Raw genomic sequence first — 26578 nt, 5'->3', positions numbered from 1 at the left:
TTCTGTCCAGATAGGACTGGGTGGGGTCCCCCTCCCTCTCCACCCTTCACTGAATGTGAGGGAACTTCCACAACGGGTGAGGCCCGCGGCCAGTGCAGCCACCTCAGTGAGCTCTCTCCCCTGAGGCTGGATGAGCTGGCCTTGCAGCCAGGACTCTGGGAGTGACTGAGGATTTCTCAGGTGATGCCCACGGAAGGTGTGGGGGGAGGAGGAACAGTTTCTGCAATGAAACTTGGAATGCTGAAAAAGTCATTGAAAAAGAGCACAGCAGCTGTGTGGACAGCAGAAGTGATGCCTGAGTAACTCACACGACCTGCCAGCAGATTGCTTTAGCACAATGACAACGTGAGCACAGAGAATCCTGGGCAGGCTGAGCTGGGGACTGGGGAGCCACACCCGTCACGGACAGTGCAGGAGCTGCGCACGTGGATCTTGCGTGTAAGTTCCACCCATGCTCAACAAGCCTTGCAGATTCTGTTTCTGAACTAGATTGAACTTGGCCGCTATGACTCTCTGGTGAGACTGCTGGATGGTCCCTGTCCCGCTTACCCTGCTTTCTTCCATGGGAAAAGAGCTCACATGCCCCAGGCTTCCTTGCCGTAGAGTGTGGTCATGTGACTAAGGGTGCCTCCTTCACCCTTTCCTCTTCCCACTGGCTGGAATGTGGATGAGGTGACCAGAGCTTGAGCAGCCGTTTTGGACCAGGTGATGGGACCGTATGTTTAAGGCGGCACAGCAACAAGCTAAAGGCATTCTGGGTCTCTGATGACTGTAGTGCGGCCATGCTAGTCCAGGACTAGCCAACTCCAGACTTTTGTTTTGTTTTAAAGACAGTCTTACTCTGTCACCCAGGCTAGAGTGCAATGGTGTGATCTCGGCTCACCACAACCTCTGCCTCCCAGGTTCAAGCGATTCTCCTGCCTCAGCCTCCCGAGTAGCTGGGATTACAGGCGTACACCACCATACCTGGCTAATTTTTGTATTTTTAGTAGAGACGGGGTCTCACCATGTTGGCCAGGCTGGCCTCGAACTCCTGACCTCAGGTGATCCACCCGCCTCGGCCTCCCAAAGTGCTGGGATTACAGGTGTGAGCCACCGCACCTGGCCAACTCCAGATTTCACTTACAGGAGAAATACACAGCTTGTCGAAGCCACCACCATTCTGCACACAAATCTTAATGTGTCCCATTTGGATTTGCTCCATCTGAGTTCACAGGTCCTCGGCCACCACTTCACTCCCTTGTCTTTGCCAAAGTGGTAAAGCTGTGGTCTCTGCTGCTGTCCCAGCCTGTCAGGAGGTCCCCCAAGGAGAAACATGGGTGGGGCCATGTTAACCCTTGGGGAAACCGGAGCCAACTGTCAGCCCTGGGCCTGAACCACAGTAGAGGGCTGCTGGGCTTGCCGGGGGTGCTCTGGCCCCAGCGGGCCTGGTGCTGTTTGGTGTGACAGCGTCTGCCTGCAGAGCCCTGTCCCTGCTTCCCCAGCTTCCCAGCAGCTTTCAGAAGCGGACTCCTCGCCACACACACTGCAGACAATGCCTGCCAGCCCGCAGCCTGGGCCCCCACTCCCTGCATCCCCTCCATCCTCGGGGCACTCCACTGGACGGTCACTCTCAGGACACCCAGAGTCTGCCCAGCTGCTGCCCTCAGCCCAGGCTGCACAGAACGTGCTCAGGGCCTGGGGATGTGGGGTGGGGGACTCCTCCTCCGTTGTCTACACAGCCTGGGGCCAGCCACCTGTCCCCAAGACTCCAAGGACTGCCCAGCTGGGGCCCAGAAAGCAGGGACTCGGGTGGGAGAAGACAGTTTCTTTGGGAGTCTGTCTCGTCCTTAGTCCTCCTTGCCCCAGTTTCTCCTCTAAGGGAATCAACACTGGACCTGTGGGCTGGGGAGGCCGTGGCCTGGGCTGGGGAGGCCGTGGCCTGGGAGGGGGAGGCGGTGGCCTGGGCTGGGGAGGCCGTGGCCTGGGGTGGGATGCTTTTGGAGGGAACATGGGGATGTGTGAGCAGGGGTGAGAGAGGCAAGGCAAGTGGGGGTGTTGGTGCCAGCTCTGTCAGGGGCTCTGTGCCATTCTGCTTCCCCCTAGGACCAGGTGTCATGAGCTCCATCTCACAGTGGAAACCCCGTTCTCGGGAACTCTAGCCTAGGAGTTCCCCACCTGCCCCTCCGGCCCCTGACCCGCCATCTGGGCTCCAGGAAGGTGTCGCAGACCCCAGGGGCTGGGGGACTCTCCTGGCCCGGACGCCAGCTCCTCCCCGACTACACCCAGGCGCAGAGGCTGCGGGACGCCGGAGGAGGAGGAGGGAGGGGCGAACCCCACGCGGAAGTCAGGTAGGAGCGCCCGCCACTGGCAGCTGCTCTCCTGGCCGCCAAACCCCGGCCGGAACTGCAGCCGCAGCCAGAATGCAGGTGAGTTCTGTGCTCAGAAGGGTCCACACCTGCGTGGCCCCAGCCACACCCACACCTGGGCCACCCGGCCCCAGCCACCGGCTGCCAGCCCCACCAGGAAGGCACCTGTGTCCCTGCAGGCTGCCAGGTATGGTGAGGGTGAGAGCCCGGCTCAGCTAAGCTGCCTGCTGGACCCCTGGGGCACGCTGGGGGTTGGAAGTGCTGGAGGAGGGCCGTGCTCCTCCCTCCAGCTCGGGATTCTGAGGACACCAGGGCCGGGCTCTTAGCAAGTGTGTGGGACCGGGAACCTTTACCAGAGTCCTCAATACGAGATGGAGCGGGCAAGTCCACCGGGGCCGGGGCTGCTGGTGAGGACCCCAGACCCTGCAGCTGGTCCTCACCAGGTGCAGGGGGGAGGGGCCGTGGGCTCCAGGCGGGCTGCCCCAGAGTTGGGAGCTGCAGAGTGGCCGGCGGGCTGTGGGCTCTCTGCTCCCCAAGGAGCCCTCCCCAGGCACAGGTGGGGCCGATTGCTGCAGCTGGATTCCGATCTGGGGGTGGGGGTGCAGAGCAGAAGGGGGCGCGGTGCAGGAGGACACACAGGAAGACATCCTTTCTCCCCTCCGCCAGTGAAGAGGTCACCTGGGGCCAGAGGCCAACACCTGGGCGGGTCAGCACCTGGTCGGCCCAGGGAGGAGGCAGTGGTGAGGTGCAGAGTGAAACCAGACTCTCTCTCGGCCTGCCAGGGCCTCCACCCGTGGGCTGCGCAGGCGGCCTCTTGCTTCACCTCTGCCCAGGGCTCTCCTCCGCCCTCCACATCCAGCTCCGACACCCTGGCTGCTCAGCCCAGCACCTGATGCCCCTTGGCCTGAGCTCAGGGTCCCCACTGCCAGCCCCTTCCTCCCATGCTGGGGGTGGAGGAGAGACTTGGGGCTGGCCAGGGACTGGGTTGGGAGAGGCAGCACCTGGTCTGCCAGAAGTGAGAGCATCAGTCCTTCAAAAAGGACAGTTATAGCCGGGCCTGGTGGCGTGTGCCTGCAGTCCCAGCTACTCTGGAGGCTGAGGCAGGAGGACTGCTCGAACCCGGGCCTGGTGGCGTGTGCCTGCAGTCCGAGCTACTCCGGAGACTGAGGCAGGAGGACTGCTCGAACCCGGGCCTGGTGGCGTGTGCCTGCAGTCCCACTTGGGAAGCTGAGGCAGGAGGACTGCTCGAGCCTGGGAGTTCTGGGCTGTAGTGTGTTAGGCTGATTGGGTGTCTGCACTGAGTTCAGCATCAATATGGTGACCTCCCAGGAGCAGGGGACCACCAAGTTGCCTAAGGAGGGGTGAACCGGTCCGGGTCGGAAACGGAGCAGGTCCAAACTCCCGTGGTGATCAACAAGGACAGTTGCAGACACGGGGAGGACTTGGTAGTCCCAGCTCCAGGCTGGATCTGAGCGTGCCTTTCCTCTGCTCTAACCCCTTCCATGGCTCCCCACTGCCCCTGCTGAAGTCCAAGCTCTCCAGTTGGCCAAGCAGCCCTCCCTGATTGGCTTCTGCCAACCCCCAGCCTCCCCTCTGGCAGCTCCCTTCTTGTCCTTTATGCTTCTGCAAAGCTGAAGTGCCAAGGACTGAGTCCCTGGACTCAGTTTCCATAGGTGCTGAGTGCTGAGTCACCAGAAGTAGTAGCTACCAAGTCCTCCTTGGAGGTGCTGAGTGCTGAGTCCCTGGGAGGTGCTGACTGCTGAGTCCCAGATACCAACTGCACCCTGATTCTCAGGGCCTGCCCACACATGTTCTTTCTCCCAGGAATTCTGCTCCCATTTTCTCACCTTCTGCCAACCTCTTACCCTACAATGCCAAGCTCCATGCCTCCTCACCTGCCAAGTAGGCCCCTGCCCCTGCATCCACGAACGCCATGCACTGCCTGGGAGGGCTGCATGCAGGTCACTCCGTCAGTGTCTGGGGATGGACGGGCACATGGATGGGTGAACTGACAGATGACAGACTGGGCAGCTGGGTGGGCGGACGACTGGCTTCAGGGCCTCCAAGGGAAGGTTTGCTCAGAGGATGCGTAGGCTGGGCAGAGGCTGGGCACTGTGGCTCACAAGGTGGGCCTCTGTGTGCTTGCGACTGCGGTGGGCGCAGGAGGGGACCCTCCGGGGATGAGGAAACTGAAGTTCTCAAGGGCCAGATTCCCAGAGGGCTCAGGGTGCTGGCCAAGAGGCCTGACGTGACCTCAGGAGGAGATGAGGCCCAAACACCTTCCCATGCACACCTGGGGGGACATGTGTCACGGGACCCCTGGCCAGGCCTCTCAAGAGCAGGGTGGGGTCATATCTACACAGCCGTCTCCTCTGCCTGCCCCCAACCTGGAGGCTGGACTGGGAAGAGGAAGGATGGGCAGGACCCCCAGCTCCGTCCTCACACTCCGGCCCTTGGAAGGGTCTCCTGTGGGCTACAGTATCTCTAGAAGCTTCCTCATTGGGAGCCGGGGGCTTGCCCACTGGATGCTGGCCTATGCCCACAATGGGGGTGCCAGGGGCCCCCCACCAACTCCTTGGGGCCCTGGATTACTGGGTGTGTTGCCTGCGAGGGCTGTGGTGCAGGAAGGACGGGGAGGACAGTGTGTGGTTCTGTCCACCTTCTTCCTGTGTCTGCACACCGCTCAGGTGACTCTGGGGGCTGGGGTGAGGGCACCCTGTTGCACAGATGAGGAAACTGAGGCCTGGGGCATCTCAGTTGTGTCAGAGCCACGGCCTGGCCGGCTGTCCACCCGGAGCTGGCCTCCCTCTCTGGGTTTGCAGACGGCAAGGCTGGCTGAAGCTTCAGAGGTCCCAAGACTGAGTGTGTAGGGCCAGCCCCAGTCCCTGCCTTGGGAGCTGGGAGCCTTTGGGCCCACACACAGCTTTCTGGAGGTGCAGCCCATGGACTGGGGACATGGGGGGTCCCAGACGTCTCACTGTGGATAAACCTCTCACTGTGGATAAACCGAACAGTCTGCTTGGGTGGAAGCAGAGGTGACTTCAGGTGGTCCAGCCCCCACCTGTGAAGACCCCGAGGGTGGTGTGGAGAAGCCAGGCCCCCGTGGCTCCATAAACACAGGCCCTGGAGATGGAAGGACAGATGGACGGCCCAGTCCTGGAGGCTTGTGGCTGCGGCCCCGGGGATGGGCCGGTGGGTGTGGCTCCGTAAACACTGGCCCTGGAGATGGATGGACAGATGGACGGCAGGTCCTGGAGGCCGGTGGGCCCAGAGTTCCGCAGCAGAGTCTCAGAGCCTGAGGCCTGTCTGGCTGTGTGTGCTGGGGGGCTCCACCCATCTGGCTGTGTGTGCTGGGGGGCTCCACCTGTCTGGCTGTGTGTGCTGGGGGGCTCCACCCGTCTGGCTGTGTGTGCTCGGGGGCTCCACCTGTCTGGCTGTGTGTGCTGGGGGGCTCCACCTGTCTGGCTGTTGGGGGGGCTCCACCTGCCAGCCCTAGTGCTTCTGCCTGGTCTAAGGGAGCAGCTAAGGGCAGCCAGGGGCTGGCACGCCCCAGGTGTGCGTGTAGCTCTGCCCCGGGTGGAGGCCTCCCTGTCAGCCCACATCAGTGATGAGGGCTCCACACCCTACTCCCCGGGGTAGGCTGATTCGGCTGTTTCGAGGCGTGGGGTCATCACCCCAGGGCTGCAGGATGTCTTTGGTGGGGAAGAGGTTTCTGTGCCTCATTTCTGGGGTGAAGGATGACTTCCCACCCTGACCCTTGAGAGTGATCCCCAAGGACAGTCCCTTCTCCCAGGCTTCTCTGAAAGTCCCGCCTGGTCTGGGGTCCCTGCCTCGTCCCTTCCTTCTCAGGGGTCTGGGCTCATCCTGCCTGCTTTCAGCTTTGGGCCCAGGCTGATGGGAGGGGGTCTCTAATTTCAGCGTCTGCCAGAGGAGCTGGGGTTCTGGGCAGAGGAGGGACCCTCATCCTGGGTCTGAAGCCAGGCATGTGAGGGGCCATTCCCCCACAAACCCCACTGACACACTTCCCGGGCTCCTATGGAGGCAAACCACAGAGCCAGAGTGGTGACGCCCACGTCCCCCGGGCCACCAGTCCCCTCGGGCGAGGCTGCCCTCTGCACTGAGACAGAGGTGCCTCTCCCACCTGGGCAGGTGCCACGCCCTTCCCTGCATATCTGTCTGAGGATGGAGGTTTCTCCTCTGACCCAGGACGGGGGAGAAGTTTCAGTGTGGCATGCCACACCTGAGTGCAGGTATCTGTCCGTGGGCTGTTGGGAAGGCCAGGCAGGGAGTCAGAGGAAGGGCTGATTGAGGCAGGAAGAACTGCTGGTCTAGGATGGGGCAGAAGGACCAGGTGAGCCCCGTGGGCCAATTAGGGCAAGAACCTCCCCACCCAGGGAGGCTGCAGTGTGGCGCTGGGCACTGAGATGGTGTCTGCGCAGCCCATCTCCCCGTGACCGGGGTGTCGGAGGCCTCAGAGCCCCAGGGAGGCTGCAGTGTGGCGCTGGGCACTGAGATGGTGTCTGCGCAGCCCATCTCCCCGTGACCGGGGTGTCGGAGGCCTCAGAGCCCCAGGGAGGCTGCAGTGTGGCGCTGGGCGCTGAGATGGTGTCTGCGCAGCTCATCTCCCCGTGACCGGGGTGTCGGAGGCCTCAGAGCCCCAGGGAGGCTGCAGTGTGGCGCTGGGCGCTGAGATGGTGTCTGCGCAGCCCATCTCCCTGTGACCAGGGCGTCGGATGCCTCAGAGCAGCGCTCCCCAAACTTTTCGGCACCAGGGACCGGTTTCACAGAAGACAGTTTTTCCACAGCTGTGGGTGTGGTGGGATGGTTTTGGGATGAAACTGTCTCACCTCAGATCATCAGGCACTGGATTCTCATAAGGAGCAGCTGAGATCCCTGCATGTGCAGCTCCCAGCAGGGCTCTCGCTCCTGCTAGAGTCTGATGCCTCCGGTGATCTGACAGGAGGCGCAGCCCAGGCGGGAACGGGAACGCTCACCCCCTGCTCACCCCTGCTCACTCACTGCTCACCCCCCTCTCACCTGCTCACCTCCCTACTCACCCCTGCTCACCCCCTGCTCACCCCCTGCTCACCTCCTGCTCTCCTGGGTTCCTGACTGGCTGAGGACTGATACTAGCTGTGGACCAATCCCCTGCCTGAGAGCCTCCCATTCTGGGGTTGGTTGGATGCATTTCCTGGCTTCTGTGGTTGAGACACTAGAGAGAATGGGGAGACCTGTCCCGGAATCAGTAGCTCCTGGTGTGTGTGGGGGCGGTGGGGGCTGGAGGGCAGACCTTGACTAGGGTTACAGACTTAGCGAAACAAAATAAGAGACAGGGCCAGGCGCCTGTAATCCCAGCACATTGGGAGGCCAAGGTGGGCGGATCACCTGAGGGCGGAAGTTCGAGACCAGCCTGGCCAACATGGAGAAACCCTGTCTCTACTAAAAATACAAAATTAGCCGGGTGCAGTGGTGGGTGCCTGTCATCCCAGCTACTCGGGAGGTTGAAGCAGGAGAATCGCTTGAACCCGGGAGGCGGAGGTTGCGGTGAGCTGAGATCATACCGCTGCACTCCAGCCTGGGCAACAAGAGGAAAACTCGGTCTCAAAAAAAAAGGAAAAGAAGAAAAAAAAAAAAAGAAACAGACACCCAGTCAAGCTGAATGTCAGATAAACAACATTTTTAGTGTAGGCGTGCACCATGCAATCACTGGGGCATCTATCCTACCCTACCCTACCCTACCCTACCCTATCTATACTACATCCTCCTGTTGTTTATCTGGAAATGAAGTGTGACTGGGTGGCCTCTGCTTTACCCGGCAGCCCTCAAGGGCCAACAGGCTCAAGCAGTCAAGTGAGACTTTCCGGAGGAGGCAGGTCTTTTTTATTGTTGTTTTTTTTTTGTTTTTTTTTTGTTTTTTTTTTTTTTTGAGGCGGAGTCTCGCTCTGTCGCCCAGGCTGGAGTGCAGTGGCGCGATCTCGGCTCACTGCAAGCTCCGCCTCCCGGGTTCCCGCCATTCTCCTGCCTCAGCCTCCCGAGTAGCTGGGACTACAGGCGCCGCCACCACGCCCGGCTAATTTTTTTGTATTTTTAGTGGAGACGGGGTTTCATTGTGTTAGCCAGGATGGTCTCGATCTCCTGACCTCGTGATCCGCCCGTCTCGGCCTCCCAAAGTGCTGGGATTACAGGCTTGAGCCACCGCGCCCGGCAAGGAGGCAGGTCTTGAGCTTGGCGAGGATGCAGCAGGGAGAGGGGAAGGACTCAGGTGCAGGGACCGGGTATGATGCAGCCAGAGATGGCATGGGGACTGCCTCAGTAATTAACAAATATCAGGCAGACGCTCTGAGGCCCTGCAAATTCCCCTCCTCCGGAAGGTTCTGGCCCCAGACTCTCCTGTCCCTGTGACTGCTGGGATGTGCCTTGGCAGTCACCCCGCGGGAGCCCCGTGTGCTGTGCCCTGCAGGCACTCACCTCGCCTGCTGCAGGACCCTCCCTGTGTGAGGATGGCATGGTGTCCATCCGTCAGCCCAGCCCCCGGGACCTCATGTGAAATGGGGCCGCCGTGAGTGCCCTTGTCTGCACCTCCAGGGGTGGACGGGCTGGGCCAGGAGCTGGGAGCGTTCGATTTTAAACACAGTCCAACAGGTTTCCAAACCCATGCTCTGATACGCACAGCACCGGCAGTGTGCAGGGGTGCCTGTGGCTTCTCCCGCGCATCGGCGTCTCCTGGTCCTCTGACCTGCCTTTCCCTGGCTGTTCTGGCGTTCCCGTCGCCTCCCCTGTCGGCTGCTCACCATGCTCCTCTTCCGTACAATCCCGCTGGCCTCTGTGGGCTGCATCTTCCCTTTTGCATTTGCAGGAACCCTCACGTGCTTCCGTCTCCACAGTCTTGTCGGTTGTTTGCAGGAGGTCCTGGCCCTCTGGCCTGTCACCCGCCTACAGCCAACTCCTTGGGACTCTGCTGTTCTCGCTGTGGGGAAGGACGGTGTGTGACTATGTGGTCTGACGCAGGGACCCGCCAGTGAGGGGCCTCTTGCCCCCAATCACATCCTCCTATCCCTTTCTCTGCCCCCAAACCCCCAGGGCAAAGACAGCCTCCGGATCCTGGTGGAGCCCGAAGGGGACAGCTTCCCTCTGATGGAGATCGGCACCTGTGAGGTGGGTGTCCGTGGGCCCCTCCCGGGCCCCCCCGGCCCTGTCCTGCCCCTTCACCTGCCCGGTGCCTCCTTCCTGTAGGCCGAGGCCTCTGAGCAGTGGGACTATGTCCTCGTGGCCCATCATCGCACCCAGGGAGACCCCCGGCAAGAGCAGTTCCTGGAGGAGCTCAGGAGAAAGGGCTTCCACATCAAGGTGGGCTGGTGCCCAGCGAGGGGCACGGGGTGTGGGGCTGGTCACGGGAGCACGGAGGGCCAGGCTTGGAGGCTGTCTCCTGGGCTGGAGGACTGGGGAGAAGCAGGGGCGTGAGAAGCGAGGAGGCTCCGTGGTCTGGGCCAGGGCTGCAGAGGTAGGGAAGGTTCGGAGGTGGAATAGAGGGTCCCGTGTGCCCCCCAGCCCCAGACGATACAGGACCAGAAACGGGTCTTCTTTGGGATCCGTGCTGACAGCAGCATCTTCGACCTGTACCGCACCCTCCTCCTGGAGCCCGAGGGGCCTGCCCCCCACGCCGAGCTGGCCGCTCCGACCCCCGTCCCGGTCACCACGAGGTGAGAGGCTGCACCCAGAGCTGCGGCCAGGAGGATCCCTTGCCACCCGTGTGCTTGGTCCAGACCGGGCAGGAGACAGTGCCAGGCTCCGGGCATCGCCAAGGCGGGACAGCCGCGTGGTCTCAGGGCAGGGGCCACAGGTGTGAGACCCACTGGCTGAGTGAGCCTCAGCTTCCCCATCCCAATAAAGGATCATGGTGGTTCTCACCTCTCAGAGCGTTCTGAGGGCCCCGTGTGGCTGCCTTCGTTCCTGGGGACAGAGTCAGAGCCAGCCTTAGGGGGTGGGCGGCATTTGCAGAGGCCCAGTGGCCCCTCCTGGACCAAGGCCAGTGTCTCTTGAAGACGCCTCCTCTCCAGGTCTGATGCCCCTTCCTGGACACTGTCCCTGGCCTCCCAGGCACAGACCCAGAGGCCCGGCAGGGACAGCCTCCTCACTCCCTCAGGCCCTGCTTCTCCCCAGTCCTCCAGCCCAGGAGGGAGCCTCCAAGCCTGGCCCTCCATGCCCCCATGACCTGCCCAGCCCCGTCCAGGCCCCGCAGGGCTCAGCCAGAGCCTGCTTTGTGGACCGGCCAAGGACACTCCTGGCAGTGGTCACGAGGCAGTGGAGGGGGCAGCGGATCCGTGAACAGAGAGCTGTGGGTCTTCGGGGGTCGCGAGGGGGCATCAAAGGAGGGGAGGTGGCTTGAGGGGGCGCGTGCCTGCGACGTGCCCTGGGGTGTCCAGGAGCCATGTCTCTAGGCACAGGGGGAGGCTCGGAGCCCGGCTCTGCCGTCGGACACCCGGTTGTGCTGCTTTGTGGCTGTGTGGACTCGGGACATTCCCTTTCCTGAGCCCCAGTCTCTGCACAGACAGAACAGCTCCCAGGGTATAAGGAGGGTGTGTGCGGATAAAGGCCGGGGTGTGCTCTGGACACAAGGGGCCCGCAGGTGGGAGGTGTGGTTGGAGGTGGGGGCTGTGGTCTGGGATTCTGGGAGGGACGGGCTGGGAGGAGAGGAAGCCCCCAGCCCAGCCTCATCCTGGATGCTGTGGGGCAGGTCAGGCCCCGGGAGCACTTTAAGGAGGGTGTGGGGGGAGCTCCCGGATGGGTTGTGGATTCCGGGTTCCGGTCAGGGCTGGCAGGCTGGGGGCTCCGCCAGGACAGGGAGGGGCCTGGGCCTGGCCAGACCAGAGGGCAGGTCGAGACCTGGAGGCAGGGTCCACTGTGGTCACACGGGCCCACCCTGCTCTGGCTCTTGAATCTCAGAATCCGAATCGTGAACTTCGTTGTCATGAAGACCAAGACCTCGGCTGGCGGTGAGGGCAGGGCTGGGGCACCGACGGGGCGCCGCGGGCAGCCTCCTCCAGCACTTCACTCCCCCTGACTCGTGAGCCCCTGTGACCCACAGAGACCTTCGAGGATCTGGAAAAGGACGGGGTCTTCGAGGCCAAGTTCCCCCTGCACAAGGTGAGGAGTGGGCAGCCGGGAGAGGGCCTTGGGGTGGGACCCTGGGATGGGGGCTCTCATTCCCTGTCGCCCGAGCCAGGGGGAGGGACACCTGAAGAAGACGTGGGCAGGCTGGAGACACATGTTCCGCGAGCAGCCAGTTGACGAGATCAGGTAACGCTGGCCAAAGAGATCGCAGGAACCCCACGGACGCCCCCAGATACCCACGGGAGCCCCCACAGCCCTGCAGACTAACCCACACACACCACCCGGAAGTTGCCACCCCCTGTGGATGCCTCCACACCACCACGGCTGCCCTCACCCCTGTAGACGCCCCCACACACCACCCAGAAGATGCCCCCACACTGCCCACACCCCCACAGATGCCCCCATGCCCACAGATGTGCTCCCCATTCAGACTCACTGATGCCACCAAAGGAGAGACCCGCCTCCCCCACCCTGTCCCTCCCACCTCCACCACCCCTCCCACCCCCGTCCCACCCCTACGCCCCCTCCCACCCCCGTCCCTCCCCCACCGCCCCTCCCACCCCCGTCCCACCCCTACGCCCCCTCCCACCCCCGTCCCTCCCCCACCGCCCCCTGACAGCCACGTGCCCAGCGGAGCGGGCCTTGACCGCTGCTGCCTGCAGGAACTACTTTGGGGAAAAGGTGGCCCTGTACTTCGCCTGGCTGGGCTGGTACAACTACATGCTGGTGCCGGCCGCCCTGACAGGCCTCTTGGTCTTTCTGAGCGGATTCTCGCTGTTTGATGCCAGCCAGATCAGGTGGGCTGCAGCAGGGGCCGGGCGTGGGGGTCCGGGGTGGGCCCTGCTGCCAGGAGGAGCTGGCCCCAGCCTCATCCCTGCCCCTTCAGCAAGGAGATCTGTGAGGCCCACGACATCCTCATGTGTCCCCTCGGCGACCACAGCCGCAGGTACCAGCGGCTCTCGGAAACCTGCACTTTCGCCAAGGTTTGTCACCTCTGGGTCCACCCCAGGGCCTGCGGAAGATGGGCACAGTGCGCCCACCCGAAGGTGGGGAGGCCAAGGCCTGGAGCCCTGCAGAGCTGCTCAGTTTTCCCACAGGGCTGAGGGGGAGGCCCAGCCCCAGCCCACCCCCCCTCCCCGGCCCAACCCCCCCCGGCTCACCCCCCCCCGGCCCACCTCCCCCTCCCCGGCTCACCCGCCCCCCCCGGCTCAACCCCTCCTCCCCGGCTCACCCCCTCTCCCCGGCTCACCCCCCTCCCCCGCTCACCCGCCCCCCTCCCGGGCTCACACCCCCCTCCCCGGCTCACACCCCCCTCCCCGGCTCACCTGCCCCCCCGCTCACCCGCCCCCCTCCCCGGCTCACACCCCCCTCCCCGGCTCACACCCCCCTCCCCGGCTCACCCCCCCCCCCGCTCACCCGCCCCCCTCCCCGGCTCACACCCCCCTCCCCGGCTCACCTGCCCCCCTCCCCAGCTCACCCATCTCCTCTCCGGCCCAACCATCACCCCCCCAGCTCACTCACCTCTTTGACAATGACGGCACGGTGGTGTTCGCCATCTTCATGGCTCTCTGGGGTGAGTTGCTGCGGGACGCCTCTGCGGGGCCGGGGGAAGTGCCAGCCTGAGCTCCAAGGTCCACCCGGCGTAGCGCAGTGATGCCCCTCCTTGCCCCCGCCACAGCCACGGTGTTCCTGGAGATCTGGAAGCGGCAGCGTGCCCGCGTGGTCCTGCACTGGGACCTGTACACGTGGGACGAAGACCAGGTGAGGTGGAGCTGGCAGCACAGCTGAGGCGGACCTGGGCACAGGCTGTGGGCGCCTGGTGCCCTGCACGGCCTACATATGCCTGTCGTGTTTGAGGCGTGTGTCCCGTGTCTGTCTCTCCATGTGTGGGGCGTGTGTCCCGTCTGTCCACCTGTGAGGCGTGTCCCCGTGTCCATCTCCCCACGTGTGGGATGTGTGTCCCGTCTGTCCCCTGTGAGGCGTGTCCCGTGTCTGTCTCCCCACGTGTGGGGCGTGTGTCCCGTCTGTCCACCTGTGAGGCGTGTCCCTGTGCCCGTGTCCCCACGTGTGGGGCGTGTGTCCCGTCTGTCCACCTGTGAGGCGTGTCCCGTGTCTGTCTCCCCACGTGTGGGGTGTGTGTCCCGTCTGTCCACCTGTGAGGCGTGTCCCGTGTCTGAGGCTTGCCTGGTGCTCTCCCCAGGAGGAAATGGCACTTCAGCTCATTAACTGCCCTGACTACAAGCTCCGGCCACACCAGCACTCCTACCTGCGCAGCACCGTCATCCTCATCCTGTCCCTGATCATGGTATTCGGGGGACACCGCGGTGGGGCTGGAGACCCGGGCTGCGCACCCGCCCTGGCCCCCACCCACCACAGCCGTCCCGCAGATCTGCCTCATGATCGGCATGGCCCACATCCTGGTGGTCTACCGCGTCCTGGCCTCTGCACTCTTCAGCAGCTCGGCCCTGCCCTTCCTGGAGGATCAGGTGACCACAGCAGTGGTGGTGACCGGAGCCCTGGTGCACTATGTGACCATCAGCATCATGACCAAGGTGGGGCTGGGAGCGGGGCAGGCGCGAGCTGGGGGGTCTGCCGTGGCCCCAGTGAGCCCATTCGGTGCCCTCCTCCGCAGATCAACAAGTACGTGGCCCTGAAGCTTTGTGACTTCGGTGAGAGGACGACCCCAGGCCCTCTTGGGGGACCCGGCGGGAGGACTCAGGGCTGGGCCTTGGAGCTGTGGTCAGAGAGCAGGGGAGGGGGCCCTTCCTGCTGCCCCAGGGCCTCTCCCATGAGCAGGGAGAGAGGTGAGGGCCCGTTCCGTTCCAGAGATGCCCAGGACCCACTCGGAGCGAGAGAGCAGGTTTACCATCCGCTTCTTCACACTGCAGTTCTTCACCCATTTCTCGTCTCTCATCTACATCGCCTTCATCCTGGGCAGGTAGGGCTGGCGCCAGGCTGCTCCAACCCAACTCACGAGGGCTTGTTCCACCGCCTTTAAAGTGGCAATATCCATTCTTTTAATTTTAAAAATAATTTCTGCTGAGAGCGAGTGGAAATCCAACCTAGAGACACATGAACGAAGCCTGCAGTGAGCCCAGCTCCTGAATTCCAGGCCCTGAGGTGGCATCAAGACAGTCTGGTGGCCTCCCAGGCTTCCTCATGCGTTTGCAGGCACGTAACAGCACTGGCAGAAATGGCTTGTCCTGGGAATAAGGGCACCTGCTCTTTATGCTGGAAATGCACTCAGTGTCTTCCTGGGCCTGCCTGTCCACGCACCCTCATATACATGAGAGAGATAGGGTCTCGCTGCCGCCAGGCTGGTGTGCAGTGGCACATGTTGGCTGACTGTATGGTAGTCTTGACCTCCTGGGTCTCATGAGTAGCTGGGATTACAGGTGTGCACCACCACACCCAGCTAATTTTAATAATTTTGGGTTTTTTTTGTTTTTTTTTTTTTGAGACGGAGTCTCGCTCTGTCGCCCAGGCTGGAGTGCAGTGGCCGGATCTCAGCTCACTGCAAGCTCCGCCTCCCGGGTTCACGCCATTCTCCTGCCTCAGCCTCCCGAGTAGCTGGGACTACAGGCGCCGCCACCGCGCCCGGCTAATTTTTTGTATTTTTTAGTAGAGACGGGGTTTCGCCGTTTTAGCCAGGATGGTCTCGATCTCCTGACCTCATGATCCGCCCGTCTCAGCCTCCCAAAGTGCTGGAATTACAGGCTTGAGCCACCGCGCCCGGCCAATTTTAATAATTTTTGTGGAAATGGGGTCTCACCGTGTTACCCAGGCTGGTCTGGAATTCCTGGGCTCAAGCGATCCTCCCGCCTCAGGCTCGGTATTAGGATTTCAGGCGTGAGCCACTGCACCTGGCCAAAAAAGGTGCACATTGATTGTGGAGCCAGAAAGGTTCATTTCACTAATTAGGAAGGTGAGATGAGAGGGATGCTGGCTGCAATTTTACTTTTCTTTTTTTTGAGACGGATTCTCACTCTGTCACCCAGGCTGGAGTGCAGTGGCGCGATCTTGGCTCACTGCAACCTCTGTTTCCTGGGTTCAAGCAATTCTCCTGCCTCAGCCTCCCGAGTAGCTGGGACCACAGACGCCCGCCACCACGCCTGGCTAATTTTTGTATTTTTTGTAGAAATGGAGTTTCACCGTGTTGGCCAGGCTGGTCTTGAGCTCCTGACCTCAGGTGACCCACCTGCCTCGGCCTCCCTAAGTGCTGGGATGACAGGTGTCAGCCACCACGCCTGGCCCTGTAGATGTTGGTTCTCGACCTCCATCCGTCTTGGGAAAGGCGTGCACCATGGCTTGCTGTGGGCCACGTATCTCCTGGCGGACCTCTCACTCTGGAAGTTCCTGGGACTGAACCCTGGTCTCCTGTCTGCAGGCAGGAGGACGCCGTCTATGTGCTGGGGCTGGGGCTGGGGTTGGGGAGGACACTGTGGGGCCTCAGTGTCAATTGGTCCAACCCTGTGTGCTGAGTCCTTGGTTGTTGAAAACCCTAGTGAGCTTCTAGTCCTCCTGAGGGGGCTTTGTGGTCAGGTAGGAGGCCCAGGGACCTTCCAGCTGCAGCTGCATTCTCCGAATCAGTGCCCCCAAGTCACCAGGCAGCCAAGTCCTGAGGCTTCCTGGGGCTCCCGGCAGCGCTGGATTGCTTCCTGAGTATCTCCCCTGAAAGCCTGATGTCTTGAGCGGACTGCAGGCCTCTCCGGTTCCCTTCTACCTGTAAGGTGATGCCTGATAGTGGTGTCAGCAGCCTGTCATTTTATTTTATTTATTTACTTTTCGAGACAGGATCTTGATCCATTGCCCCAGGCTGGAGTACAGCCTCAAACTCCTGGTTCAAGCGATCCCCCTGCCTCAGCCTCCTGAATAGCTGGGACTACAGGCATGTGCCACCACGCCTGGCTAATTTTTTATATTTTTTGTAGAGACGGGGTTTTGTCATGTTGCCCAGGCTGGTCTCGAACTCCTGGGTTCAAGCAATCCTCCTGCCTCGGCCTCCCCACGTGCTGAGATGACAGGTGTGAGCCTCCGTGCCTGCAGTCGCCAGTTTAATTGTGACTTGGGAGTGTGCGTTTACATTAACATAGATCCTGCTAAAGAGACCTCCAGAAAGGCCGTGTCAGCAACAAAGTCACCCACAGTGTGCGAAACGTTCCATCCTGAGCCAACGGGCAGTCTTTTCATTTTTTAAATGTGCCTTTAAAAAAATATTGGTGAGGGGCCGGGCACGGTGGCTCAGGCCTGTCATCCCAGTATTGTTGGAGGCCGAGGTGGGCGGATCACGAGATCAGGAGATCAAGACCATCCTGGCTAACACGGTGAAACCCTGTCTCTACCAGGGATACAAAAAATTAGGCGGGCGTGGTGGCGGGTGCCTGTAGTCCCAGCTACTGGGGAGACTGAGGCAGGAGAATGGCATGAACCTGGGAGGCGGAGCTTGCAGTGAGCTGAGATCGCACCACTGCACTCCAGCCTGGGTGACAATGTGAGACTCAGTCTCAAAAAAACCCAAAAAACCAAAAAACTATTGGTGAGGTTTAGCATCTTTCCAGATATTTATTGACCATTGTGTTTTTTTCCTACAACTGACTGACTGTTCATATTATCTAAGCATTTTTGTTATCGTAGCACCAAGGCAAAGTTTTCTTTCTTTCTTTCTTTCTTTCTTTCTTTCTTTCTTTCTTTCTTTCTTTCTTTCTTTCTTTCTTTCTTTCTTTTCTTTCTTTCTTTCTTGTCAGTTTCTTAAAATCATGGTATGTTTTAGTTTGCATCATATTTATAACATTTATTGTACAGCTCTTTGTTTTTCCTGGAGTCTCTTTTATCTTTTTTTTTTTTTTTTTTTTTTTTTTTTTGTCGGCCTTCCAATCCATCTGCTGGGATCCATCTCTGTGTATTACACAGAGTCCCTTTTCTTCCGGAAATCTTCTCGGGAGCCCTCCACTCTCCTGCCCAGTCCTGGGGTTTCTAGTTGCCTTTTTTTCTTGAATGCCTTTATCATACCCTCAATTTTATCCAGCCTCTCTACGGTGTACCATGTATTGCACAGACTCCCTTTTCTTCCAGAGACCTTCCCTGGGAGCCCTCCACTCTCCTACCCACGCCTGGCAGGTTGCTCTCTGGGTCTCTTTCACGGCTGTCTTCTTGGGACTTGTTTCTGTTACTTTCCTGGGTTAGGGCCACTATTTCCTGAATTCCCAAGCCATCTTCTTTCTTGGTTTTTGCTCTTTTTCACTAAAAAAAGTATATTTGGGAGGCAAACTTTCTGAATTCTTCTATGTCTAAAAATGTCTTTATTCTACCCTCCCATGTGATTGACATGGCTGGGTATAGCAATCTAAGTTCAAAATAAATGTCCTTCTAGAACTTGAAAGGCACTGTGTTGCCTTCTAACACACAAAGCGACTGGTGAGAAGTGTGTGGAAAACCTGATTTTCATTCCTTCCTAGGCCTTCTACTTTTTTCCTTCTGGAAGCTCTAGGACTTTCTCTTTAAACTGGGGACCAATGGCCGGGCACAGTGGCTCATGTCTGTAATCCCAGCACTTTGGGAGGCCGAGGCAGGTGGATCACGAGGTCAGGAGATTGAGACCATCTTGGCTAACATGGTGAAACCCTGTCTCTACTAAAAATACAAAAATTAGCCGGGCAAGGTGGCGGGCGCCTGTAGTCCCAGCTACTCGGGAGGCTGAGGCAGGAGAATGGCAGGAACCCGGGAGGCGGAGCTTGCAGTGAGCTGAGATCGCGCCACTGCACTCCAGCCCGGGCGACAGAGCGAGACTCTGTCTCAAAAACAAACAAACAAACAAACAAAAACTGGGGACCAATACTACTTTTTTCCTTCTGGAAGCTCTAGGACCTTCTCTTTAAACTGGGGACCAATACAGGGGTGGGTTTTTCTTTATCACTGTGCTGGGCAATCGGTGAGCCCTTCCCATTGAAATCCTGTGTCCTGTCTAGGCTCCTTAAATTTTCTTCTTTTTTAAATACTTTTTTCCCTCAGGTATGGTTTTAAAAATGTTTCCTTCCGCTTTCTCTTCACGGAGCTTCTGGTCCTTGCGGGCTTGTTGACCACGCTCCTCGCCTTTTTCGCCCATGCGTCCCTTATCTGTCTCCTCCTGTAACATCTGGGGAGATTTCTTTCACTTTGCCTTTTTCTCCATCCATTGATTTCTTTGTTTTACATTTAACTATTAAAGTCTTAATTTCTTTTTTTTTTTTTTTTTTTGAGACGGAGTCTCGCTCTGTCGCCCAGGCTGGAGTGCAGTGGCCGGATCTCAGCTCACTGCAAGCTCCGCCTCCCGGGTTCACGCCATTCTCCTGCCTCAGCCTCCCGAGTAGTTGGGACTACATGCGCCTGCCACCGCGCCCGGCTAGTTTTTTGTATTTTTTAGTAGAAACGGGGTTTCACTGTGTTAGCCAGGATGGTCTCGATCTCCTGACCTCGTGATCCGCCCGTCTCGGCCTCCCAAAGTGCTGGGATTACAGGCTTGAGCCACCGCGCCCGGCCTAAAGTCTTAATTTCTAAGAGTGTTTTTTGTTCCCTATTTATTTTTTATTCACAGCATCCCATCTGTGTTTTTATTTTCTTGAGGATTTCAATTAGGTTTTCCTTCTCCCTAAGTTCTCATCTGTTCCCTGATTATCTCTTGTTTCCTAAAGGGTCCATTTTTGGTTTTTAATCATTATCCTCCTGTTACACAGGTGGTTTCCCTCTTGTGAGTAAACCTTCATGGGTATTCATTCATATTAAGGACCCAAGATCTGAATTGATTTTTCTCGATGGATGAGATGGGTCTTTATAATGGCTGGGACTACAGGCTCACGCTACCATGCCTGGCTAATTTTTGTATTTTTAGTAGAGACAGGGTTTCTTCATGTTGGCCAGTCTGGTCTTGAACTCCTGACCTCAAGCGATCTGCCTGCCTCAGTCTCCCAATGCTGGGATTTCAGGTGTGAGCCACTGGACCTGGCCCACAGTTGAACATATTGATTAATCTTGAGGAATGGCATAATAGTAGCTACATCCATTGCACACTCACACATTCTATCATTAACTCATTTAATCTGCACAATAGCCCTATAGGGCACAGCTGATCTACAGATTAGATGACTGAGAATCAGAGAGGTTAAGAAACTATCTCTAGGACACACAGCCAGTGGGTGGTGGAACAGATAAAAACCCCAAAGTCTGGCTCTAGAGCTTAGTTCTAGGCAGTGCCTCTTTGCACAGGGGGTCTCTTGGAAAACAGAGGTGAAAATGTATCTGGTTTCCCATGTTACACTACAGCAAATTTTCTTTTTGACAATACGTTCCTTTATGGTTCTATTTTTTCATGCCACTGCCCCCCCCAGCCCCCATCGCACATCTCTACAAAGAATAGAATATTAGTTGGGTGTGGTGGTGTGGGCCTGTAGTCCTAGCTACTTGGGAGGCTGAGGTGGGAGGATGACTGGAGCCTGGGAGGTGGAGGCTGTAGTGAGCCATAATCTCACCATTGCACTCCAGCCTGAGTGACAGAGATCCTGTCTCAAAACAAACAAACAAACCAAAAAAAACCTTAAACGTTCAAATCCCTGACTTGTAAGGAATTTGTTTTGCTGCAAGGGGCAGAGGAGGGAAGCCTGTTTGAAATGAGGGAAGCCTGTTTGAAATGCCTTCTTCATCATACCCCAAATTCCATTCTTTGCTTATATATTGTCTTTTCATGGATTCTGACAAGTCCAGGGCTAGCCCCTTGCTGTGTTGGGTATTCTTCCTTTATGCCTTACTGTAGGGTGGGGCTAGCTGCTGTCCATCACTCTTCTTTTCTACTTTTTTAATGGTTATTTACGTATTTCATTCTTTCAGATGAATGTCAGAATCATTTTGTCAAATTACCTAAAAATTCTGTGAGACTGGCTGGGCACGGTGGCTCACGCCTGTAATCCCAGCACTTTGGGAGGCTGAAGTGGGCGGATCATGAGGTCAGGAGTTTGAGACCAACCTGGCCAGCAGGGTGAAACCTCGTCTCTACTAAACATACAGAAATTAGCCGGACGTGGTGGTGCACGCCTGTAATTCCAGCTAATCAGGAGGTTAAGGCAGGAGAATCACTTAAACCCAGGAGGCGGAGCTTGCAGTGAGCCGAGATCGCGCCATTGCCCTCCAGCCTGGGCGACAGAGCAAGACTCTGTCTCAAAAAAAAAAAAAAAAAAATTCTGTGGGACTATGGGACTTGGCTTAAGATCGTAGAAGTAAAATGATACATTATTTCCAAGAAAATCACCATAACAAATGACCACAGCTTAGTGGCTTCAAACAGTCAAATTATTTTTTTTTTTTTTTTTTTTTTTTTTTTTGAGACGGAGTCTCGCTCTCTCGTCCAGGCTGGAGTGCAGTGGCCGGATCTCAGCTCACTGCAAGCTCCGCCTCCCGGGTTCACGCCATTCTCCTGCCTCAGCCTCCCGAGCAGCTGGGACTACAGGCGCCCGCCACCTCGCCCAGCTAGTTTTTTTGTATTTTTTAGTAGAGACGGGGTTTCACCGGGTTAGCCAGGATGGTCTCGATCTCCTGACGTCGTGATCCGCCCACCTCGGCCTCCCAAAGTGCTGGGATTACAGGCTTGAGCCACCGCGCCCGGCCCAAACAGTCAAATTATTACCTCCCAGTTCTGCAGGCCACAAGTCCCAGATGAGTCCCACCAGCTGAAAACCAAGGGGTTAGCAGGGCTGGGCTCCTTCTGGAGGCCCCAGGGGAGAATTCGTTTTCAGCTTCTCCTTGGTGTATGGCTGCTCCTCCCCCTGCAGAGCCTGTAGTGTGGGGCTGAGTCCTTCTGACTCCCGAGTCCCTCTGGGTCCTGAGTCCTTCTGGGTCCTGAGTCCTCCTGGGTCCCGAGTCCTCCTGACTCCTGAGTCCTTCTGAGTCCCGAGTCCTCCTGGGTCCTGAGTCCCTCTGGGTCCTGAGTCCTCCTGGGTCCTGAGTCCTCCTGACTCCTGAGTCCTTCTGGATCCTGAGTCCTCCTGACTCCTGAGTCCTTCTGGATCCTGAGTCCTTCTGGGTCCTGAGTCCTTCTGGGTCCTGAGTCCTTCTGAGTCAGGCCAACTCCCAGCTGCTCCCTGTCCCCATGGAGGGACCCTTGTGATTACACCAGGAAAACCAGATGACCCGAGATAATCTCCCCATCTCAAAGCCAGCTGATTCAAAGCCTTAATCCCATCTGCCGTGTGAGATAAAATTCCTTTGCCAGGTAAGAACGTGGTCACAGGCTCCAAGAATGAGCACGTGGATGTCTTTGCAGCCCCTCGCTCTGACTACAAATACCTCCCGCGTTTCCTTATGGAAGAACAAGGTTCTCCACGCAAGTCTTTCATGCTCCTTAGTAGTTCTATAGTTTTCTTCATGTAGGCCCCACAGATGCCTTGTGAGTTTCAGTCTCGTTATGGTATAACTGGTGCTGGTGTCTGCGGGCGACCGATGCTTTCTCACGCCACATTTCCCTGCAGCTTTTCCCCACACAGACAAGCCAGTTCTGCTGGATGCTCACTTTGCATCCACTTGAGCACCCGATTGATTTATCCACCCAGCCTTTCAGTTGTTTTATTTTGATTTTCCAGGTATATAATCATGTTTTCTAAAAAGAGCCATTGTTTCCTTTGCAAATGTATACTATTTATACTTTATATTTCTCTTGCTGATTTGCAAGGAATTCCAGAACCGTGTTAAATACCAGCTGTCGTGAGCTACAATAGGAATGCTTTCGGATTTCACCACTGACCACGAGCCTGGCTTTTGGTTTAAGATAGTTCATGTATTTCTCATATTATGGAAAGCAAGTGATTTTAAACACAAAATAACCCAATGTGCCGTTTCCAGGGGGAGAAACTGAGGCCACCTGTAACAGACAGTGTCTGGAGCACGTGTCAGAGCCTGCGGCCTCGCCTGTGTGTGTGTGTGTGTGTGTGAACGTCCACGTGCAGGTACAGTTTGGGAGCCTGTGGCCTCCCCTGTGTGTGTGTGTGTGTGTGTGTGCGCGTGCCCACGTGCAGGTGCGGTTTGTCTGGGAGCCTGTGGCCTCCCCTGTGTGTGTGTGTGTGTGTGCGTGCCCACGTGCAGGTGCGGTTTGTCTGGGAGCCTGTGGCCTCCCCTGTGTGTGTGTGTGTGTGTGTGTGCCCACGTGCAGGTACAGTTTGGGAGCCTGTGGCCTCCCCTGTGTGTGTGTGTGTGCGTGCGCGCGCGTCCACGTGTGGGTGTGGTTCGCCTGGATGTGAGCACTTGTGCCCCGCTCACCTGAGGGCCTGCCCTGCCTGTTCTTTCCTCTCTGCTTCTGTCCTGCTGCACCCACCCTGTCCGAGGCAGGCCTGCAGTGCCCCAGACCTCCCCTTCCCCCCCAGGATCAACGGCCACCCCGGGAAGTCCACGCGCCTGGCAGGCTTGTGGAAGCTGGAAGAGGTCAGTCGCCCCCAGGCTTCAGGCCACTGCTCCCCTGACCGTCCCCCAGGACCCCTCCCTGATCCCCTCCCCCGTCTGGCCCCGCAGTGCCACGCCAGCGGCTGCATGGTGGACCTGCCCCCCTGCCCTCCCCCAGGACCCCTCCCTGACTCCTCCTCTCTGGCCCCGCAGTGCCATGCCAGCGGCTGCATGATGGACCTGTTCGTGCAGATGGCCATCATCATGGGCCTGAAGCAGACACTCAGCAACTGCGGGGAGTACCTGGTCCCGTGAGTGCCGACCCCGCCCAGCCCCGGGAGCCCCCGGCCCCTCCGCCCCTGCGCCCTCCCCGCCACGCAGCTCTCCCCGCAGGTGGGTGACCCACAAGTTCCGCTCTCTGCGGGCCTCCTTGGCCGGGCACCTGCCCCGGGACCCCGAGCTCAGGGACTGGCGGCGCAACTACCTTCTGAACTCTGTCAACGTCTTCAGCCTGTTCGACGAGTTCATGGAGATGAGTGCGTGGGCGCTGCGGGGCGGGGGTTCGCGAGACTAATGCGGGGCGGGGGTCCACGGCCATGAGCGCGGGGCGCCGGCGAGCCTGACCCCCGCCCCGCAGTGATCCAGTACGGCTTCACCACCATCTTCGTGGCCGCCTTCCCGCTGGCGCCGCTGCTCGCGCTCTTCAGCAACCTCGTGGAGATCCGCCTCGACGCCATCAAGATGGTCTGGCTGCAGCGGCGCCTGGTGCCGCGCAAGGCCAAGGACATCGGTCAGGCCCCGCGGGTGCAGGATGGGTGGGAACCGGGCGGCCTCAGGCCTGTGGGCTTCCCGCTGGCCACGCCGGCTCAGCTGGACATAATCTGTGATCTCACACCGCAGACAGCCCCCAGCCCTCCTCTGATGGCCTCGGCCTCGGATGTGGGCTGAGCCTGGGTGGGAGGGTCCCAGAGTGGGCGGGGCGGGGCGCTTTGTAGGCCCCTCCCACAAACCTTCAGGCTCTCACGGAGGGGCTTGACGTCCCCAAGCGGGACCCAGGTTCTGCCAGTGGCTGGGGCAGGAACAGAGCAGCCGGCCTGTGTCCCAAGACTGGTCACGTGGAGATGGACAGGCAGCAGGGGAGCCACAGGGGCTGGGGCGCTGGATGTGGGGAAAGGGAGAGAGGTGTTAGGGAGGCCCCCAGTCTTGGGGCCCAGGTTACAAGGTCTTACCCTGGGGTGGGAACCCACGAGGTGGAGTGGCTTGGGGGAGAAGTTCAGGAAGATGGAGGGATGAGGGTCCTGGGTCCCTCCCTGTCCACGTCAGGGTGAGGGGTGCAGGAGCGCTGAGGCCATGCTCTGCCGTGGCTGGGGACTTCCTCATGAATACTGTGGCCCTAGGGCTGCAATGGGACACCATGCACAGAGACATGGCATGCCCGTCGTTGGCCGGGGGTGGGGGGCAGAACGAGCCGAGGGAGACGAGTCAGACCGCTTGTCCACTGCTCTGGGGGCAGAACCAGCCGAGGGAGACGAGTCAGACCGCTTGTCCACTGCTCTGGTGCAGGGACCTGGCTGCAGGTGCTGGAGACCATCGGTGTGCTGGCGGTCATCGCCAACGGGTTGGTCATCGCCTTCACATCTGAGTTCATCCCCCGCGTGGTCTACAAGTACCGCTATAGCCCATGCCTGAAAGAAGCCAACTCCACCGTCGAGTAAGGCCTCACAGTGTCTGGAGACCCCGAGGAGAAACTGGCCCCACGACAGCCAAGCCCTGGGGAAACCCAGACTGTCTCTCCTGGGAATGGCTGGATCTGTCAATACCCCTGGGGCTTTAATGAGGCTGGGGCCCGGGGGGTGGCCCCTGCCCTGTGCCCACTGACTGCAGGCCCTGGGCTGGAGGTCAGGGATAACTGGCCAGGACCGCAGTTGGGGGTGAAGTTCCCAGACCTGGCTGCCTCCTGAGCAGGCCCTGCCAGAACGGCTTCCTCCCGACGTGAGGTTCCGCATGTCCTCTTCTGATTTATCCAGCTCTCTGACCTGGAGGAACCACCAAACCAGACTGGGTCCCCAGGGTCAGTCCCTGGCAGGGAAAGTGGCTGGTGATGTCCAGAGTCCCCACAGCACCCCCAAGCCCCTGGATGTGAAGATGTGCTTGGCCTGGGAGCTCCATCCCACTGGAGGCAGTCTGTGGTGTGGCCCCCACCTCACTGTTTGCTCCATAACACAAGCTAGAAGCACCCTGGGGCCTGAAGGGGCCGCCCTGGAAGACACCCCACCCCACACTCTTCTCCCCTCTCCCCAGCTGCCTCAAGGGCTACGTCAACCACAGCCTGTCCGTCTTCCACACCAAGGACTTCCAGGACCCCGATAGGATTGAGGGCTCAGAAAACGTGACTCTGTGCAGGTTTGGAACTCCCCATCCCCCAAGAATGCCCTCTGAACTCCCGACCCCTGACCTCAGGTACTTCCTTACCCCAGATACAGGGACTACCGCAATCCCCCCGATTACAACTTCTCCGAGCAGTTCTGGTTCCTCCTGGCCATCCGCCTGGCCTTCGTCATCCTCTTTGAGGTGAGCCGGAACCGGGAGAGGCCTTGGAGTGGGTCTGGGCAGTTCTCTCTCCAGCCCTCCTCCCCGGCCCGGAAACCCCAAATGCCTGCTGGCGCCTGATCCTGCCGGACCTCTCCTGTGCTGCCCCTAGCATGTGGCTTTGTGCATCAAGCTCATTGCGGCCTGGTTCGTGCCCGACGTCCCTCAGTCAGTGAAGAACAAGGTTCTGGAGGTGAAGTACCAGAGGCTGCGTGAGAAGATGTGGCATGGAAGGCAGAGGCTGGGCGGGGTGGGGGCAGGCTCTCCGCCCCCGATGCCCGCCCATCCCACCCCAACCTCCATCTTCAGTGCCAGGAGCACAGACGTGTAGGGCCAGAGCCTGTCTAGAGGCCACTAGGAGCTGAGACGGTGCCACCACCAGCACCTCCCACCAGCTCACCGCTATGCGTGTTGAGGGGTGCTGTAAGAAGGCCATGCCTATGGGGGGCCACAGGAGTCCCCTGTATGTTCAGGGCATCTGGAAGCCGCCGGCCTGTTCCGCCTGCTCCGTCTTTGTGGGGGCTCTCAGGCTTGGCACAGACCTGACTTGAACTCTGGGTGATTCCGGGCACCCACAGAACTGGGAGTAGGGGGCTCTTCAGGCAGCCACAAGGCAGGAAAACTGGCGCAAGTTTCCTGGGCCTCCCTCTGACTTCTAGGCGCCAGATCCGGCCATGCCCCCATCCTGGCTATTGGGGGTACCCTGAGCCCACCTTGCTGGCCTATTCCCTTCAGCCAGCAGTGGCTTCTGTAATAAAATTAAACCTGTCTGTCTTGCTTTCCTGGCCTGGCTGGGTCCCGGGTGGATTATATCTGCCCTCAGGGCTAGATGGGAAACTGAGACCCAGAGTGTGGAAGGTTTGGAACCAGGTGAGGGCGCCGCAGGCCACCTGTCCCTTCTCCGGTTTTCCATGGGCTTCCAAGGCAGGGGCGCCTATGGGAGTCCTCTCCTCCCTGCACCTGGGGTGTTGAGGGTAGCAAGAGAAGACATCAGGGTCACTTGGGGGTGAGGTGGGGGTCAAGACAGGCTTCCTGGAGGAAAGGGAAGAGGTAGGGGCGGGCGCGCAGAACCCTGCGGGTGGTGGACGCTCCAAAGAGTCCCCAAGGCTCTGGGGCTCCGGGGCTCTGCAGGCTGG

The 26578-nt window shown here is 59.2% G+C and overlaps 1 protein-coding gene across 3 annotated transcripts; it reads left to right on the top strand.

The window, feature by feature from the left end:
- The first annotated feature begins 2258 nt into the window (after positions 1-2258).
- ANO9 (anoctamin 9) lies at positions 2259-26212 on the top strand. Of its 3 annotated transcripts, XM_077961498.1 has the most exons (24): positions 2259-2408; positions 9205-9330; positions 9429-9503; positions 9582-9695; positions 9897-10048; positions 11292-11341; positions 11434-11492; positions 11572-11645; positions 12122-12256; positions 12346-12442; positions 12972-13032; positions 13138-13220; positions 13660-13764; positions 13847-14011; positions 14092-14128; positions 14286-14397; positions 22838-22895; positions 23067-23164; positions 23247-23389; positions 23491-23643; positions 24417-24564; positions 25155-25256; positions 25331-25424; positions 25555-26212. In XM_077961498.1, exons 1-24 carry the CDS (start codon positions 2403-2405, stop codon positions 25771-25773), a joined length of 2466 nt encoding a protein of 821 aa, XP_077817624.1. In that variant the 5' UTR covers positions 2259-2402; the 3' UTR covers positions 25774-26212. The 3 variants fall into 3 exon arrangements, with proteins under 3 accessions (XP_077817624.1, XP_077817622.1, XP_077817623.1); XM_077961496.1 differs by lacking the exon at positions 9205-9330 and having other exon boundaries at positions 2284-2408; XM_077961497.1 differs by lacking the exon at positions 9205-9330 and having other exon boundaries at positions 2378-2535.
- The last annotated feature ends 366 nt before the right edge of the window (positions 26213-26578 follow it).

Source organism: Macaca mulatta, chromosome 14 (genome assembly GCF_049350105.2).
Source record: "Macaca mulatta isolate MMU2019108-1 chromosome 14, T2T-MMU8v2.0, whole genome shotgun sequence".
Taxonomy (NCBI): Eukaryota; Metazoa; Chordata; class Mammalia; order Primates; family Cercopithecidae; genus Macaca; species Macaca mulatta.
The sequence above is the reverse complement of the archived record's forward strand: the minus strand, read 5'-3'. Positions and strand labels throughout refer to the sequence as shown.